Source organism: Dermacentor variabilis, chromosome 6, assembly GCF_050947875.1.
Source record: "Dermacentor variabilis isolate Ectoservices chromosome 6, ASM5094787v1, whole genome shotgun sequence".
In the NCBI taxonomy this organism is placed as follows: Eukaryota; Metazoa; Arthropoda; class Arachnida; order Ixodida; family Ixodidae; genus Dermacentor; species Dermacentor variabilis.
Window position 1 is genome coordinate 128616015 of NC_134573.1, and position 14381 is coordinate 128630395.

The window sequence follows — 14381 nt, forward strand, 5'->3', positions numbered from 1 at the left end:
GGCTGCCTCCCATGCTGGCCAGAATTGGAACTCACCCATTATGCGCTGCTGAGGGCACTTTTTCGTTAGCCGTCGCGTTAGCCGTCGCGCAGCCTCGCTGCGATCTAGGAGGCCGCGAGTTAGTTCTATTGGTTAAGAGGAAGCTTTAGTTCGGGCCAAACCCCGACGCCGCCTATTCAAATGCGTGTAAAACGCAGAAATGTTTTTCCGAGATAATCCCGGAGCCAAGATTAATAAAATTTGCGGCATTTGAGAGAAAAAGTTAAATTCTAGTCACAGTTGAAAGATTTTCGATTAATGGGCTGACTTTTTCTTTCCCAAAACTGAAAATTCGTAAGTGCGAAAAAACATAGAGCGACAAAGTTTACAAAGCTGCAACTCTGCACGAAGAACACATATCGCAGTTCTGTTAACTGCATCCGTCGGGACATCCAATGCGGAAAATTTTGATATATTAATTTAGATCTTACTTGAATTTCTTATAACGGTTACAAAAATTTTGCAAAAGGGCTACTCACATATTCATGGTATACTTGAAAGCCGTGTACAATACATCAAATTGGTCCGCTTTGGAAGTACTATTAGATGCAATTGACAAAATTGCGATATTATTTCTCATTATTTTTCATAAACTTCATAGTTTCTTTTTCTGAAAGTTTGCGATTTTCTGCAATTTTTATAAAAAGAAGGTCAAACGGCCTAAATAAAAAATTCGCTACTAACAGACACTATATTCTAACCTTTTCTTTCAAATGCCGCAGATCTCATCAAATTTGGTGTGGCGGTTGCCAAGAAAAACAGTTTCTCCATTCCCATATATTTAGATAGCAGCCACCGAGCTAATGCTTTCTCTTAATTCTGTGAAACTTGTGGGTTCTGCGCTGTTGCACAGCTCCTGAGATCGACGCGTGTTACAAGCCACATTAATTTCTTTGCGAGGACGCATATAGCCAAGTGGCAACAGGATCAGCTGACAGGGTCAGGTGATCCTGTTGCCGGTCGCCATCACCATTTACACCGTTTCCCGAATCTTCCCAGCTTTGATTACATTGTATCCGGGATCGTGCCAGTCTACTCGGCCATACAGCCGACCACGCAAAGTGCGGTGACGACCCAGGGAAGAGCGATTGCCCAGCGGCAATGCGTGAAAAAATCAGAAAGCCTCCACGCGAAAGGTCACGTTGAGAGGCTGAAGCTGTTGCATAAAGTGAACAGCGAAAACTCGGACAAAAAAGAACAGAAGAAATGGCGGCGCATACCACAGCCGTGCTCGGAGCTCCGAATATAAACGATAACACTGAGAGTGATTGGTGACGTCGCCGTCGGACACGGTTTTCAAGGCGATGTTGTCACAAATATCTGATGACCTGCAGCAAGTGCTGTTTCACGCAAACGCGCCTGTGGCGAGAACAGATGCACAGATCGTATATGCTACAGACGCTCTCTTGGCTACGCTCTTTGTAGCTTTGGTCCTTCTCGGCCAAGGCGGATATGCCGTGAAGCGTGCACGTTCGTGTTACACAAAAACAGCAGACTGTGCAGCAGCTAGCATCATAATCATCATTATCATCATCTTTATCATCATCATCTCTAAGGTATCTTCATCTTCCTGTCCTGGCTCTGTCGTCCTCCCAGACCCTTTCCCCAACGTGGAATGAGCAGGCCGAGTCGCACCACTCAGGCCATTAAAGTTTCTCCTCTCTGAATTTACCTGTAATCGGCTTCGCTGGAATGACGAAAGTGTGCCGGTTCGGGAGAGACCGCTTGTAGTGCCCCTGTGCATCCTCCTGCGTGCGCTCAGCACCATCTCTCTTCCTCTTTCCCTCCTTCTATTCCCCAGTTCCCTTACCTGTAGTGTAAGGTAGCAAACCGGATGCTCGTCTATAGCGTAACTGCCAGTCGGCTTAGTTGGAACAGATTCATCTTAAAAGTTTTTGTGCGCAAACAAACAGGGACGAAGAAGAGCAGCAACACAAGGACGAGCGCTTTTTAACATCCGGTTTTATTTTTGAAGAACCACCTGCTTAAATACCCACATATCTGCGCGCCTATAGTTGTCCTCCCTGACTTTCTCGCGTTCTCTCTCTTTCTATCTCTTTCTCTCTCTCTGAAGCCGGGCACGTGAGTACGGGAGTGGCTCTGCGCTCACCTGCCGAAGAAGATGTACTTCCCGGCGACCCTGAGCCTGGCGGTGGCGTTGATGAGCGCCTGCACGGTGAATCCTTCGCAGAAGCAGACCACCACGCGGGCAGTGCCGAACTTGTCGATACTGCGCACTACTGAATCGTAGTCCTCGTCGTCCGCATCCGTCGGTATGGCGTGCGAGTTGGCCACGCAGATTCCGGCGTCCTTTGCACGGCTGGTGAACTCGTCGATGCCGTTGTAGCCGTAGTTGCCTGCGCGAAACCAAAGGGAACAGAGAGTCACGGCCGGTGCACACGCAAACTTCGGTCACGAATTTATGACTGTGTGTTCCTAAGTATTCGACGTTTCCATATACCTCTGTTATGAAAACGCGGCGCAACCTACGCAGGCAAGAGAAATGTTCAAATTGTGGCACGAATGTTTCGGTTCAAGTCTCCATAATTTAAAAGAATTTAGTTGATTACGGATATTGACCTTTTGTAGACCATGCGTTACATCATGGAAAAGAAGTGAAATACTTGTTACAAGTAGGGGAGCTGGTTACTGTTAGGTTGAGGGCTTCTGATATAAAAAACAACACAAATTAAAAGCAGCGATAATGAGCAAATTGTCCAACGTGTCAAAATAGTAGTGCACCTCTTAAAACAGCATTGTTTTGCATTACACCACTTAGTGAAATGTATATAACATTGACTGCGGACAGTCGAATGGTCCCTTTATTTTCAGCGCTATGATAAAGATCTTCATATTGTCAACAGTAATCAGATTACTTAAAAGTAAGTTGCGTCCCTATATGGTGACACTAGGACGGAGAAGCCCATAAGTACCGTGGGTGTTTGGAAAAGCGCACAAAACAATGAATAAACCTGTAAAAAATTATGCACAACGAACGCAACGTTGGCATCTAATCGAAATGAAGATTTCGTGCTTTGCTTAGGTGTCTTTTTTTTTCTTCTGAAGTTAACGCAAGGTGACGCTGAAGGTCGTTGAGGCCGCATCCATTGAACGCCCAAATAACTGAGCTCGACCGAAACGCAGAAAACATGAGCTGGTTCATTCATTCATACATTCATTCATTCATTCATTCATTCCGCGATCGAGAAGGACGTTTCAGGGCCTATAGATAACAGACAGCATGCAACACGCCAAAATGGGTGATTTATAGGATAATATGCAGCTAAAAGCAACAGTATTCGGTTCGGAGCGCCGTTAGAAACACGGCTACATCGACACACGCAGTTTCTGCAGATTTCTTTATCCCATCGCTGTACTGAAGCTGCAATACTGAAAAACCAAGGAAAAAGATATTTAATAGGAACTCTGCTCGCCGCCAATTACATTTTCTTACAATACGGATAAAACACAAATGCTCATTTTTTCTTAGCCTACTCTGCCCATTTTGGCGTGCTGCCGCTGACTGCTATTTAGCCCCTGAAACGTCACTCTCCGCGCAGAGAATTAAAATAATGTTTCACGCCTTAACAAGGACGCATATGCGATTGTGTCTCAGTTCATTCGAAGTGAGTTATGCTGAACCAAAATTCTACAGCTCCAGCGGGACGAAGCCGGCTGCGGTTGGGAGGCCACGTTTAGTGAAGCTTCCTTCGTGGCGTCCGCAGCTTTGTGCTGACGCTGTGGCGCGGAAGTGTATTAACGCGATTAGCCATTCTTACCCTACTTCCGTCAAGGCGTCTTCAGCAATACGGTGCATCGCTACTTTGTTTAATGGCGATCGCATTGACGTCGGCAGTCATCGTGAGATGGTCTTTGGCGAAATTTTTATACGATTAGAAATTTTTTGGCTTATTTCGCTCGCATTCGCGTTTAGTTGCAGTCTTCTGCCTAGCCCCTGCAACGTCGCTCTCGCTCGTGAAAAAAAAAAAAGCATCCCCGACTGATAAAAGTGAGAACGCGCGCTCTTCAAGCTGACGATTACAATTAAAGCTTTTACCTACCAGTCCTGTGAAGAGTGCGTGCGCGATGATTCCTATTCAAAGAATAAGGCGCGAAGCGGACTGGTAGCGGATAGGTTTCTCTTGTATTGATGGTCCCCTTCGGACAGGAGAAAGGGAAAACTATTAATGTGCTGTCACCCGGCCAGATAGATCGCGCGGCAGCCCCATTAATACGTTATCGCAAGAACGATGACACCCAGTGCCGTTCATGCATATGACAGGAGTGCAGGACATACAACGTTTTTTGTAGGCTGCTTAATTAAACAATAAACTTGTGTTTTAAACACGGTGATGGCTTTTAATGAGTTTTTTTTTCTTACATGAAGCCTTTTTATAGAATCTTTAGGCGCTACTTTGACCACTTCGTGGTCGGAGTAGCGTCTCTTAATACCGAGCAGATGCCGAATACTGCATCTAATACAAAGTGTTGGTCTGTATTTTGGTACATCAAGTTTGCTTCTCGTAATATATCTCGCTATGAACAATTTTGAAGCGGCACGTTCTTATTGATTTATGTGGTGACGAAGAGCCACGTACATCTTTAGTGGTAGCACGAAGATAAGGCATTTTAGTTCTTCGCATACACTTCAGCAATTTCAAAGTTTGCTTCCGTATAGTCATTGGGATCGCCCATATTAAGCGAATTTTTAGAACAAACGAAAAGGAAACAAAGGAAATTCATGAACCATTCCACACTGCAGAGGCGGACGGCCAGCGAAGCTGTTTAGCACACGACAAGTAGGTGACACAGAATTTTGAACAAAGGTGCGAACACATTTATTTTTTTCGGTCGGTGGTCGTCGTGACGAAAACTACGCACACGTATTTGCTCATATGCATTCTCGTGGACGACTATACAGGGTGTCCCAGCTAATTTTGCCAAAGTTTAAAAATATGCGAATGCCACGTAGCTGGACTGAACCAAGGTAATGTTGTTTGTCGCCGCTTGGAGATACTGAAATTATTTTTCATTCTGCCTAATCAGCTAATTAGTCTTCATTATTTAAATAACTTCTCATTTATTATATTTAGTTGAAAAGTGACAATGAGAAAATTGTAGAGCGACATGAAAAACTACCGATACAGCTTTCTGTATCGGGAGCATCCCTCTAGGTCATGTTTATATTTCCTGTTTGCCATCCCACAGAGTAGGGTAGCCAACCATACGCATTTCTGGTTAACATCCATGCCTTCTCTCTTTCTTCCCCCTTCTCTTCATCCTCCTCCTTCTTCATTCGAATGCATTGCTACTTCCTATTGTCTTTTCCCAAGGGAGGTCGTGGGATCGGGTGCCTTGATTAACTCTATCTCAGTTGCTCTGACTTAATTAACACCATAGGCAGTGGTTTCGACTCGACCTTCACGAGGTCGATTGGAATCCAACTTGGAGATATCCCCGGTTCACCCATATCTACAGACAGGTTCGAATCCTACCAAACGTCGATAGCTCGACATCAACCAATGGTCGTGGGTTCCAGTGCCTTAACTAAATATGTCTTAATTAACTGTGCCTTAATTACCGTTGCCCTCCTTCGTCTTGGCTTCACGCTTTGTGATAAAGAAATTGATGGCCTATAATTCGCCCAAATTAACGCCAAAGGTCGTGGGTTGGACTCCCACCAAAGGTCGCGGCTTCGACTGCCTGTGAATCTTGGTACCACGAATTCTGGTGCAATAACGCCGGACATCGGATTTTTCGCCCCACGAGCCATCTATCATAGGCTTTCGCCTCAATAAAGCTCACAAGCGCCAGCCGCACGGAGAGTCGCGCAACAGCGAAACCCCATCGCTCGGTATATCGTGTACGTACGTAGTACGGCTCACCGCTGCGCATCTTGCGGAGGCGCTCGATGACACACACGGCTGTTATTTGTGGGCCGACCGGCGAGGAGGAAGATGTGGATGCCGCAGTCGCGGTCGCTAAAGCGGAACGAAGGGAAAAGCGTTCGGCCACGGTATATCACTGCGCACTATACCCACTTTCGCTTTTTTCCCCATCGAGTTTAGACGGCGAGGGGCCCGGGCTGTCGACGACGCTCGGTTTTCGTAGCTTCGCGCGTCGCTAACCCAACCCTCGCACTCTGCACTTCCATCAGTAACGGCGGTTGGCTCCGGGCCAGAAAAGACAGCCACCGTCGGTCCATTAAACGATCCCCTTCTTTTCCTTCTGATATTATTTAGCAGCTTTTCGGCGGAGGTGTGTGCGTGCTTGTGTGTGTGTCTGTGTGTGTGTGTGTGTGTGGGTGGGAGTGTGCGTTGTCTTGGTACTGATGTGGTCATCGCTTTGTTATTTCTTTGTCGGTCCTCCCGTCGCCGCGCCTTTTGCAGTCTGCTACTATCGCGGCAGGCTTGATCGTTCGGTTGCTTTCCGCCAATCCACGAGGCAGCCGTTCAGTGAGCCAGCGTTGGAGGACACGTACGAACGGTATGACGACAAAAAATAAATAAATAAACAATAAATAAGTAAACGAAAAACGTAGAAAGTGTGTTAAACCTTTTGGGAACTGAAACGTTTAGAGGCACAAGGATGCGCTTCGCGAGACGTGACACAGCCATTATTCTAGTTGGCTGTCTTGACGGAAGTTCTCACATATAAAGGAGAGGACTTTCGTTTCAGAAGTGCAGCGTGGTTGGATGATCGTGGTATGCGCCACCTATAGGTATAGATATTTCACGAAATGGAGAATTTCCTTATCTGGTCCCCTGCCCAGACGCGTTGTTCTAGCCTCCATTTATAAAAGCGGCGCCTGAGCGCATCTGGGGACGCCGCTTTTAGGCTAAACGCGTAGGCTCATGGGTAAAGTCCCTTAAACTTCGTAATGTAGCGACACTCTCCTTCTCTGCCTTCACTTCGCCTCGTTTCTCCTCTCCTTCATGCTCTCTCCTCGACCGGGGCGCCGCCTACACTGCTCGAGCGTAGCAACGGCACCAACATGCGCTCCTCGCCACTCCGTAGACGCTTCTCGAGGAAAAATGGCGCTGATGCACGGCGCGAGGCCCCACGTGATGCTATTAGGCCAATAGCGACGCGGCGTCGACGTCGGCCAGAGCGCGCGAGTAGAAGGTGGCATTCTTCAAAGCGTGGCACTACTTTACGAAGTTTAAGGGGTTTTACTCGTGGGCGACAAACAGCGCCATCTGTCGTGCCCTCTGCCTTCGTCCTGTCATTTCTGTGATGTAGAGTGACTTACGGTCACTGTAGATATTCGTGCTCTGCTCCGATATCGTGGTCGTCCACCCACTGTTTTTGTTTGAAGCATCCTTAACTTTTGCCCCAGAACGGATATTTCTATTGTACTTTCCGCTAATCATACGTGTTTGTGTTAGCGCGTATGTGTCTGGGGAATGGCAGCTGCCACGTCTGTGTTTTAGACTGAACTTAGTATAAGAGGTCGGAGCTCGTTTTTTTTTCGCTTTCTTTCTTCTTTTTGTCCAACCCGTCGCGCAGCTTATGGACGCAAATTCGTTCCAACTCGCTCACCTATCAACGTTTTTTATTGAAAATTAAAACAAAAAGAAATTCACAGAGAGAGAGAGAGGAAAGGGGAAAGGCAGGGAGGTTAACCAGAGAAAAAGATCCGGTTGGCTACCCTACACTGGGGAGAGAGGGGAGGGGGAGGTAAAGTGGTAACAAAGTAGAGAGAAGGAAAGGAAGGAGCCTAGACACACAGTCACCATCGGTCACTGGCACCGAATACTGTCATCGCACAGCACAGTGACGCTTGCCACACTATCAACATTTGTTCAGGCTACAGCCGGCTGTCCAATCCTGTCGCCCTCAAAAACCGCAACAGTGCCCTCGTCGCCCTCTGCTGCGATGGCTTGTGATGGCGGTATTGTAAAATAAGTTCCTCTGTGAGAGGTCTTTGGTCAAAGCGCGCTATCGCGGTTGCGAGTGATTGTCTCTGTAAATTATATCGAGGACAGTCACAAAGAAGGTGTTGAAAAGTCTCCTCGTTACCACAGTCCTCACACGTGGCGTCGTCGGCCCATCCAATTCGGTAAGCGAAAGACTTGGTGAAAGCCACCCCTAGCCATAGTCGACAAAGCAGGGTAGCTTCGCGACGGCAGAGTCCAGCTGGAATACAAAGGCGTAGAGAGTAGTCAAGATTATGGAGTCGGTAGTCGTGAAAACTTCCAGCGTTCCACAAGGAGAACGTGATGTCACGGCTGATCAGTCGAAGTTTACGAGCGGCATCTGTCCTTGATAACGGTATCGGCTCCTCTTCGTCCCCTTGAAGAGCCGACCGAGCAGCGTTGTCAGCGTGTTCATTCCCTATGACTCCGCAGTGACTTGGAAGCCACTGAAATGTCACGTGGTGTCCTTTCTCAGTTAAGGTATGAATGGCCTTCTTCTTAGAACGCTTCTATCTGTGTTCTCTGGTTTTCGACGAATTCTTCGGAATTTCCTGGTGCCTCGGCTCCCGGTTTTGTGGCCATGGACGCGGAGCCTTCCAGAGGCCCTCCTGGCCAGCGGTCATCAAGGCCGTCCCTCACGAGGAAGAGAGGAAGCGTGCTCAGTGACACCGAAGACACTGAGCTATACTCGATGTCGGATGAAGACTCATCGGATGATAGCTTCATCACTGTCCGCAGAAAGAGGGCCAAAAGGAGGACTGTCAACGCGAACCCATCAACGCAAGCGAGCACGGCGACGTTGAAGTCAAGGCCTGCACGCTGGCCTCACGCCATCGTGTTCGTACCCGAAGAGCCCTCAAACAACCTCCGACTGCTAAACAGGCAAGAACTATCTGTTCTCTTGGAAGGGGTCGTGCCGAATGAAATTAAGGATATTCGGATAAATGCACGCAAAAATGTCCTCGCAATCGATGTTACCAACGGCAGTGCGCTCGAAAAACTTAAGAGACACTTGAGACTGCTTACGTGTGTTAATTCGAAAGCGTTATACCGTTTGCAAACCTCGGAACGTCATGAGAGCGCTCATTTTATACACCCGTCACGCGGCGCCACCTCCTCCCCATTGGCTGTGCTGTCACGTGCCCAGTCACACGTTTAGTCAGCCTGACAGCTTCGCCGTGACGTGTGCAATGACGCATCCACTAGGCACACCTTTAGTGATGCAGAACCGTGAAGCCGCCGTGGCGTGGGGGAGGCAAGCTCGTCTAGCACCCCGTATCGAGGCCTGGGTTCGATTCCCACCCAGACCAAGAATGTACCAAATTTTCTTTTCAAAGCCAGTAATTTACTTAATTTACACAGGAAGCTCCCTCAGAAATTTAGCTTATAGAAAATCCTAGCTTTTATATGTTTTCTTGACGCGTTTTGACTCCTTGCGCCGTCGGTCGTTTTTGGTACAATCTATCGGTCACGCCGACCCGGACACTTTCGCTCAATGGGGCATACAATGTTCTCGCATTTAAAAAAAAATTCACTAATAACGTACGCACAACGCCGGAAGCACAAGTATCATTCTATGCGAAGGTTACTTCACTGTTCAACTGATACGGGATCAAGTTCGTCTGCGTGAACTTCGCGGCAACTTCAAAGTACAGACGATTCGTTAATCAGATCAAAGATTAGAAAAGAGGACCTGCAACGAGCTCACTTTCTTAATGAAGCATTTGAGCGTTCAAGCAGATGCAGAAAATAAGAAAGAAAGAAAGTGCACTCGAAGAAGAAACGCCAATGGAGAGGAGGCAACAAGCTAACCCCAATTACCGCATTTTATTCCGCTGGATAAAAAATTCGAACTTTCCAGAAAAGTGAAGGAGCCTGGATGAGTAAACCACTGGCCTGGAGCAGAGAACGAAAGGAAAGATTGTAAAATACCGAGTGAGGGCGGCCACCATTTCCGAAAAGAATGCAGCCCAGCTGTCCCGGAGCAACAAAAGGACCTGGCGAGTCCGACTGGACCTCTTTACTTTGGACACGCCCAATAGCAGAGTCGGTGGTAGTGGCGGCGTCGCTGAAGTCCTTTTCTGCAGACCCACAGCACACAGGGATAATGGAGTTCGGGAGAGAAGGGCTTCAAGAATGGCACGTCGGAAAAAGAAGAGGGATGATTGTAAGCACGGCGCACAGAAAGAATGAGGCGAGACAAGGAGGCCATAGAAAAGCCGGGCCACAAAGTTGAAGTCCGCGACGAAGACGATGACTGCGTATGGCACTCGCCAAGCAACAAGATCCAAATGAAGCGGTAGAAATAAAAATAAAAAAAACCGAGAGTGTAGAGAATCTCGAAGGCGTTAGGGGCGCACGTCTAACGTTCGTCACACCACAGTGGCTTCTTGTTTTTTTTTTTTGTGAGTCAGCATTTTCCATCTTAAACGAGAATCGGTTGCCGAAAAAGAGTGCCGGACGGCTGTTAAATTCTCTCGCTCTCTCTCTCTCTCTCTCTCTCTCTCTCTCTCTCTCTCTCTCTCTCGTTTCTTAATAACAAATATAGAACAGAATGCCAACCCACTGAAACACAACAAGCACTTCCGTTTTTGGTTGGTCCAAGGCTTCTTCCGCATCGGCAAAACGAAGCGAACGCGTCAGCGTCGTTAACGGAAATGCGCATACTGCGAATTCGGTCGCCGCTGCCATCTAGCGGCTTTATCCCGTGCAAGACAAATGAGCTCCGGGAATCTCGCGCATTTTTTTCGCGCGAATAGAAATGTCGCCGGAAGAAAGGCCGCCTTGTTGACATAGCGGAAATAAAGACCGCGGGGAATCGCCACGTCCTTGCACTACGTATATGCGGCGTCTTGTGTTTGTTCTGTACGGCCGAATCTTCACGCAATATCGCCCATAAAGATGGGAGAGACAGTGCCGCCGTCGCCGCGCTTGCGTCCCTTGCAGGATCAAGGACGGCAGCGCGCTCGAACGGCGCCTTCGCGAAAACACCGGCCCCGTCCTACGCCCCCAATAAAGGTTTTATTACGAGACCAATCTGACGACAACGTCGACCTCGAAGAACCATAAGTCTGTGTAGAGCTAAGTGCGCATTGGAGAAAAGAGTGATAAGCCGTAATCTTACTCCTGGCGTCAAAAAAAGAAAAAGAAGAAACGAAAGAAGAAAAAAAGAAAACGTTATATACAGCTTTATAGCTTCGCGCTGCTAAAGAGATGAGGCGGTTGACGCAGGAGAATGCGCTGCGTAAACAATCAGTCGCATCGAGCATGGTGTTGATGCGTTACGGCTATCAATCGAGCTCGTGAATGCTGCAATGTGGAAGTAAGTGATACGGATGGAGCTAGCTAGTGAGCGCGTTTGGGGAGGTGATTACGTGGCGGACGTGATAGCTCGCGTATAACGCGTTCGCCGATTCATTCGCCGTCCTCGCCGTCATTAAAAGGGGAAATGTTGGATGTGCATGTTTTTCTTCTCTGTCTGTAGCCAGTGCATACAGGTTACACACGAGGCAAGGATAACATGCCGCCATCTCGAATGTTTTCGAATGCTCGAAAAGATGCGCACGCATCCACATAAGAGTTAACGGTGAGGGTGAGGCATTGCCGGGAAATGCATTTCCTTCACCTTTCCCTCATTGTTCGCATGTGTCAGGAAAGTTAATTGAGTAATAGTTTTGAAGGAATTCTTGTGGGAAATATGTTTGATCGAACAGTGGCTGGCGCACAACCGCATAACCACAATTAGCGCCTCCAAATGGCTTAAGAAAGCAAAAAATAGAGAGAAAAGCAGACTTTTAGATAGCGAAGACCGGTAGACATATCGATAGTTGTAACGTATCGCCGGGCTAATTACGTCGTCACTGTAGAGATCGACAGTGATTTGAACACGCGTTGCGCTGCCTTGAGCGTTCCGTTGGTAGAATCAGTGTCATGGCTCGTGACAGCAAACAAACGTGTAAATTATGTTTCCTGTTAGTAGCTTCGGCGTTTTTGATGCAGCGTTATCCTACAAAATCATCACGGGTGCTGTTTCGCGAGCGACAATGATTTGTCGCAAAATCAATGGGGAGCTGCGTTGACCGCAGCTCCTCAGTGTCGTCGACGTGTTATCCTGAAAATCTGGAAATCCGAAACTATAGCATAGGGAGAGGGGTGTCGGTGGTGTGAGGGCAGGCACGCTCACAAAACAGCTCGTACCGTTCTGCCTTTCGTAAGAACAAGCATCAGCAATATGTGATCGAAAACACAGTGCTAACGAAAGCGGCGGGACAGTAACAAACGGTTGTTACGAACATTAAGCTTCCTAAATTCGTTCCCTGCCTTCTCCATTTTCAGCGTTCTGTTGCTGTGGTAGCCTGTGTTTAATCACCAGCCTTGGGTAACCAGTGACATTGATTATAGCGCGGCATGAATGCCACCCTGACAACTACAGCTTCATCGCAACAACGGTCTTCAACGTATCGCGCCTGCTAACATATCTGTACGACAAATACTTCACTGCGATTACTTCAAGGTTTCGAATTGGTTATATCGAAATCCAGTCTGTTTAGCTCATGGGAAGGTTACATCAGTTAACATGACAGACTTTTTCGTACAACGTTTCACACAACGCGTAGCCGCAGAATACTAGGTCCAAGAAGCCCTGTGACACGAGAAAGCATTGTTAGCTGGTCATGGATTGTGCGCCTACAGTTGTCTGGAGGCGAAAAGGCTTGCAAGCTTTGTATTGGCCATGTTTTATCCCACGCAATTATTCATCGCTTTCTGCGATATTTATCAATGCTCAGCGTAAAGTGTTGTGCAATGAGCAAACTCGCTAATGTGGAGGATGTGCATGAATCCCATGACGTTATAAACAAGGCGAAAGTACGTGTTTCAAAGAGATCACTTCTTTGTTTCTCACTCTTTTTTTTCGACAATCTACTACATTGAAGCAAGTATCATCTTAACGAATCTCAATGAACAATCGAAGAGCTTGTCCAGCTAAACTGAAAGAAAGAACAAAAAAAAAAGGATTTGTCGTAGCCTTAAGCCCTACCCCGGGGCCCGTTATTTCATTGTAGCAAAAAGTACAACGAAAAAATTCAAATCGATGATGCAGTTCTTACGTTGCACCACGAACACTGCGGTTTGGTGACGGCGCATCACGGCCAAATAATCACCTGCCCGGCCTTCTTCCCAAGGAGTCAAAGAAAAATAATGAAAATAAATACAGAGAAACAGAACATAAAAGCAGTTGCGAGTGCCAAATAACGTGTTTGCAAAGTAATTCGCGACAAACCAAGAAACGCACGAAGAAGAGCGAGCCACACCGGACATGTGTCGAGTACCAAGCACACGTCGCGAAGAGGTCGGCGGGAGACAAAGAAAGAACAGTAACACCGAATGCGAGAGACACATCGTGCCAACACCCTCCGAGTAGCTTTCTTTCGCGAACAGTTTTCATTGCAGGCAGAGCTCGAAGAAGGGAAAAGAAACATGGCGGCAGCATCTTGTGGGAACCGGAGGATTTCGACGCCTTTGGTCGTGACCCGAGTACAAAGCGGGTGCGAAAACAGAATCTGCCGAGATGACGGAGGCGACGTCCCCGCCGCCAGCGAAACAGAAGCGGCAGCACTTGGCGTGCGTTTCGATGTGTGCTTCGGGCGGCTGCGGGGGTGGGAAGATGTGCAGTCGCGCCGTGTCGGGCTGCGAAGTCGTTGCTTCTTGCGGCGAAGCGGGCAAAGGTATGTGCTTGTATACAAGCGAGGAATAACGTGATCAGGAAAAAAAAGAAGAAGAGAAAATGAATGGGGTAGGAACGAAATGGAACGTTGCCTGGGATGCGCAGCCGAGAGAAAACGCGCGAAGAAGTAAGAGCGCTGCCGAAGAATCGGCTTTGGAGAATGAGAAAAGGCGTCGGTACGGCCATACGGAACTATTTTCTGACGCGCGCGCTGGTAAACCGAGGAGCGTAGCGGCTTTTTGCAGCAGACGGAGGGCGAGATGGGGAGAAAAAGGAAACCGGGACAAACGAGAAATAAGAAGGAAAGGTAAACTGAATGTCGATGTCGCACCGACATCTCGAACGCTGTTCTTGGGAAAAAGCACTGAAAGGTCAGAAGAGGCGAAAAAAAGAAATGCCTAATGGGCGTCGCAACAAAGGGGCTGGGGCAGAAAGTGAGGGGGCAGAAGGGGACGGTGGGGAGGGGACAAAGGATGTATCGCATTTCATTTGCTCGAATCGAAATCGGAATCGCAGGAGGTCTTGCACTTGGCCCTGAAGCGAGGCAGGAATAACCGATCAGGCGATGCGGAGACACGTGTATCGAACACTTCTCTTTCGATGTACATTAGAACAAATCGAGGCTGGCAACATATATCGCTTTCGGTCCCAGGAATGTGAAAGAGAAGAGAGCTTAACTGTACGTCATCTGCTTGACG

The 14381-nt window shown here is 47.8% G+C and overlaps 1 protein-coding gene across 3 annotated transcripts in view; it reads right to left on the reverse strand.

Annotated features, from left to right (window-relative positions):
- LOC142585204 (metabotropic glutamate receptor 5-like) overlaps window positions 1–14381 on the reverse strand; it is a 406950-nt gene that overhangs the window by 44709 nt on the left and 347860 nt on the right. For all 3 annotated transcript variants that reach the window (XM_075695766.1, XM_075695764.1, XM_075695765.1), the window contains one exon: window positions 2150–2396. In XM_075695766.1, coding sequence (XP_075551881.1) covers window positions 2150–2396 — 247 coding nt within the window. The remainder of the gene's footprint in view (window positions 1–2149; window positions 2397–14381) is intronic.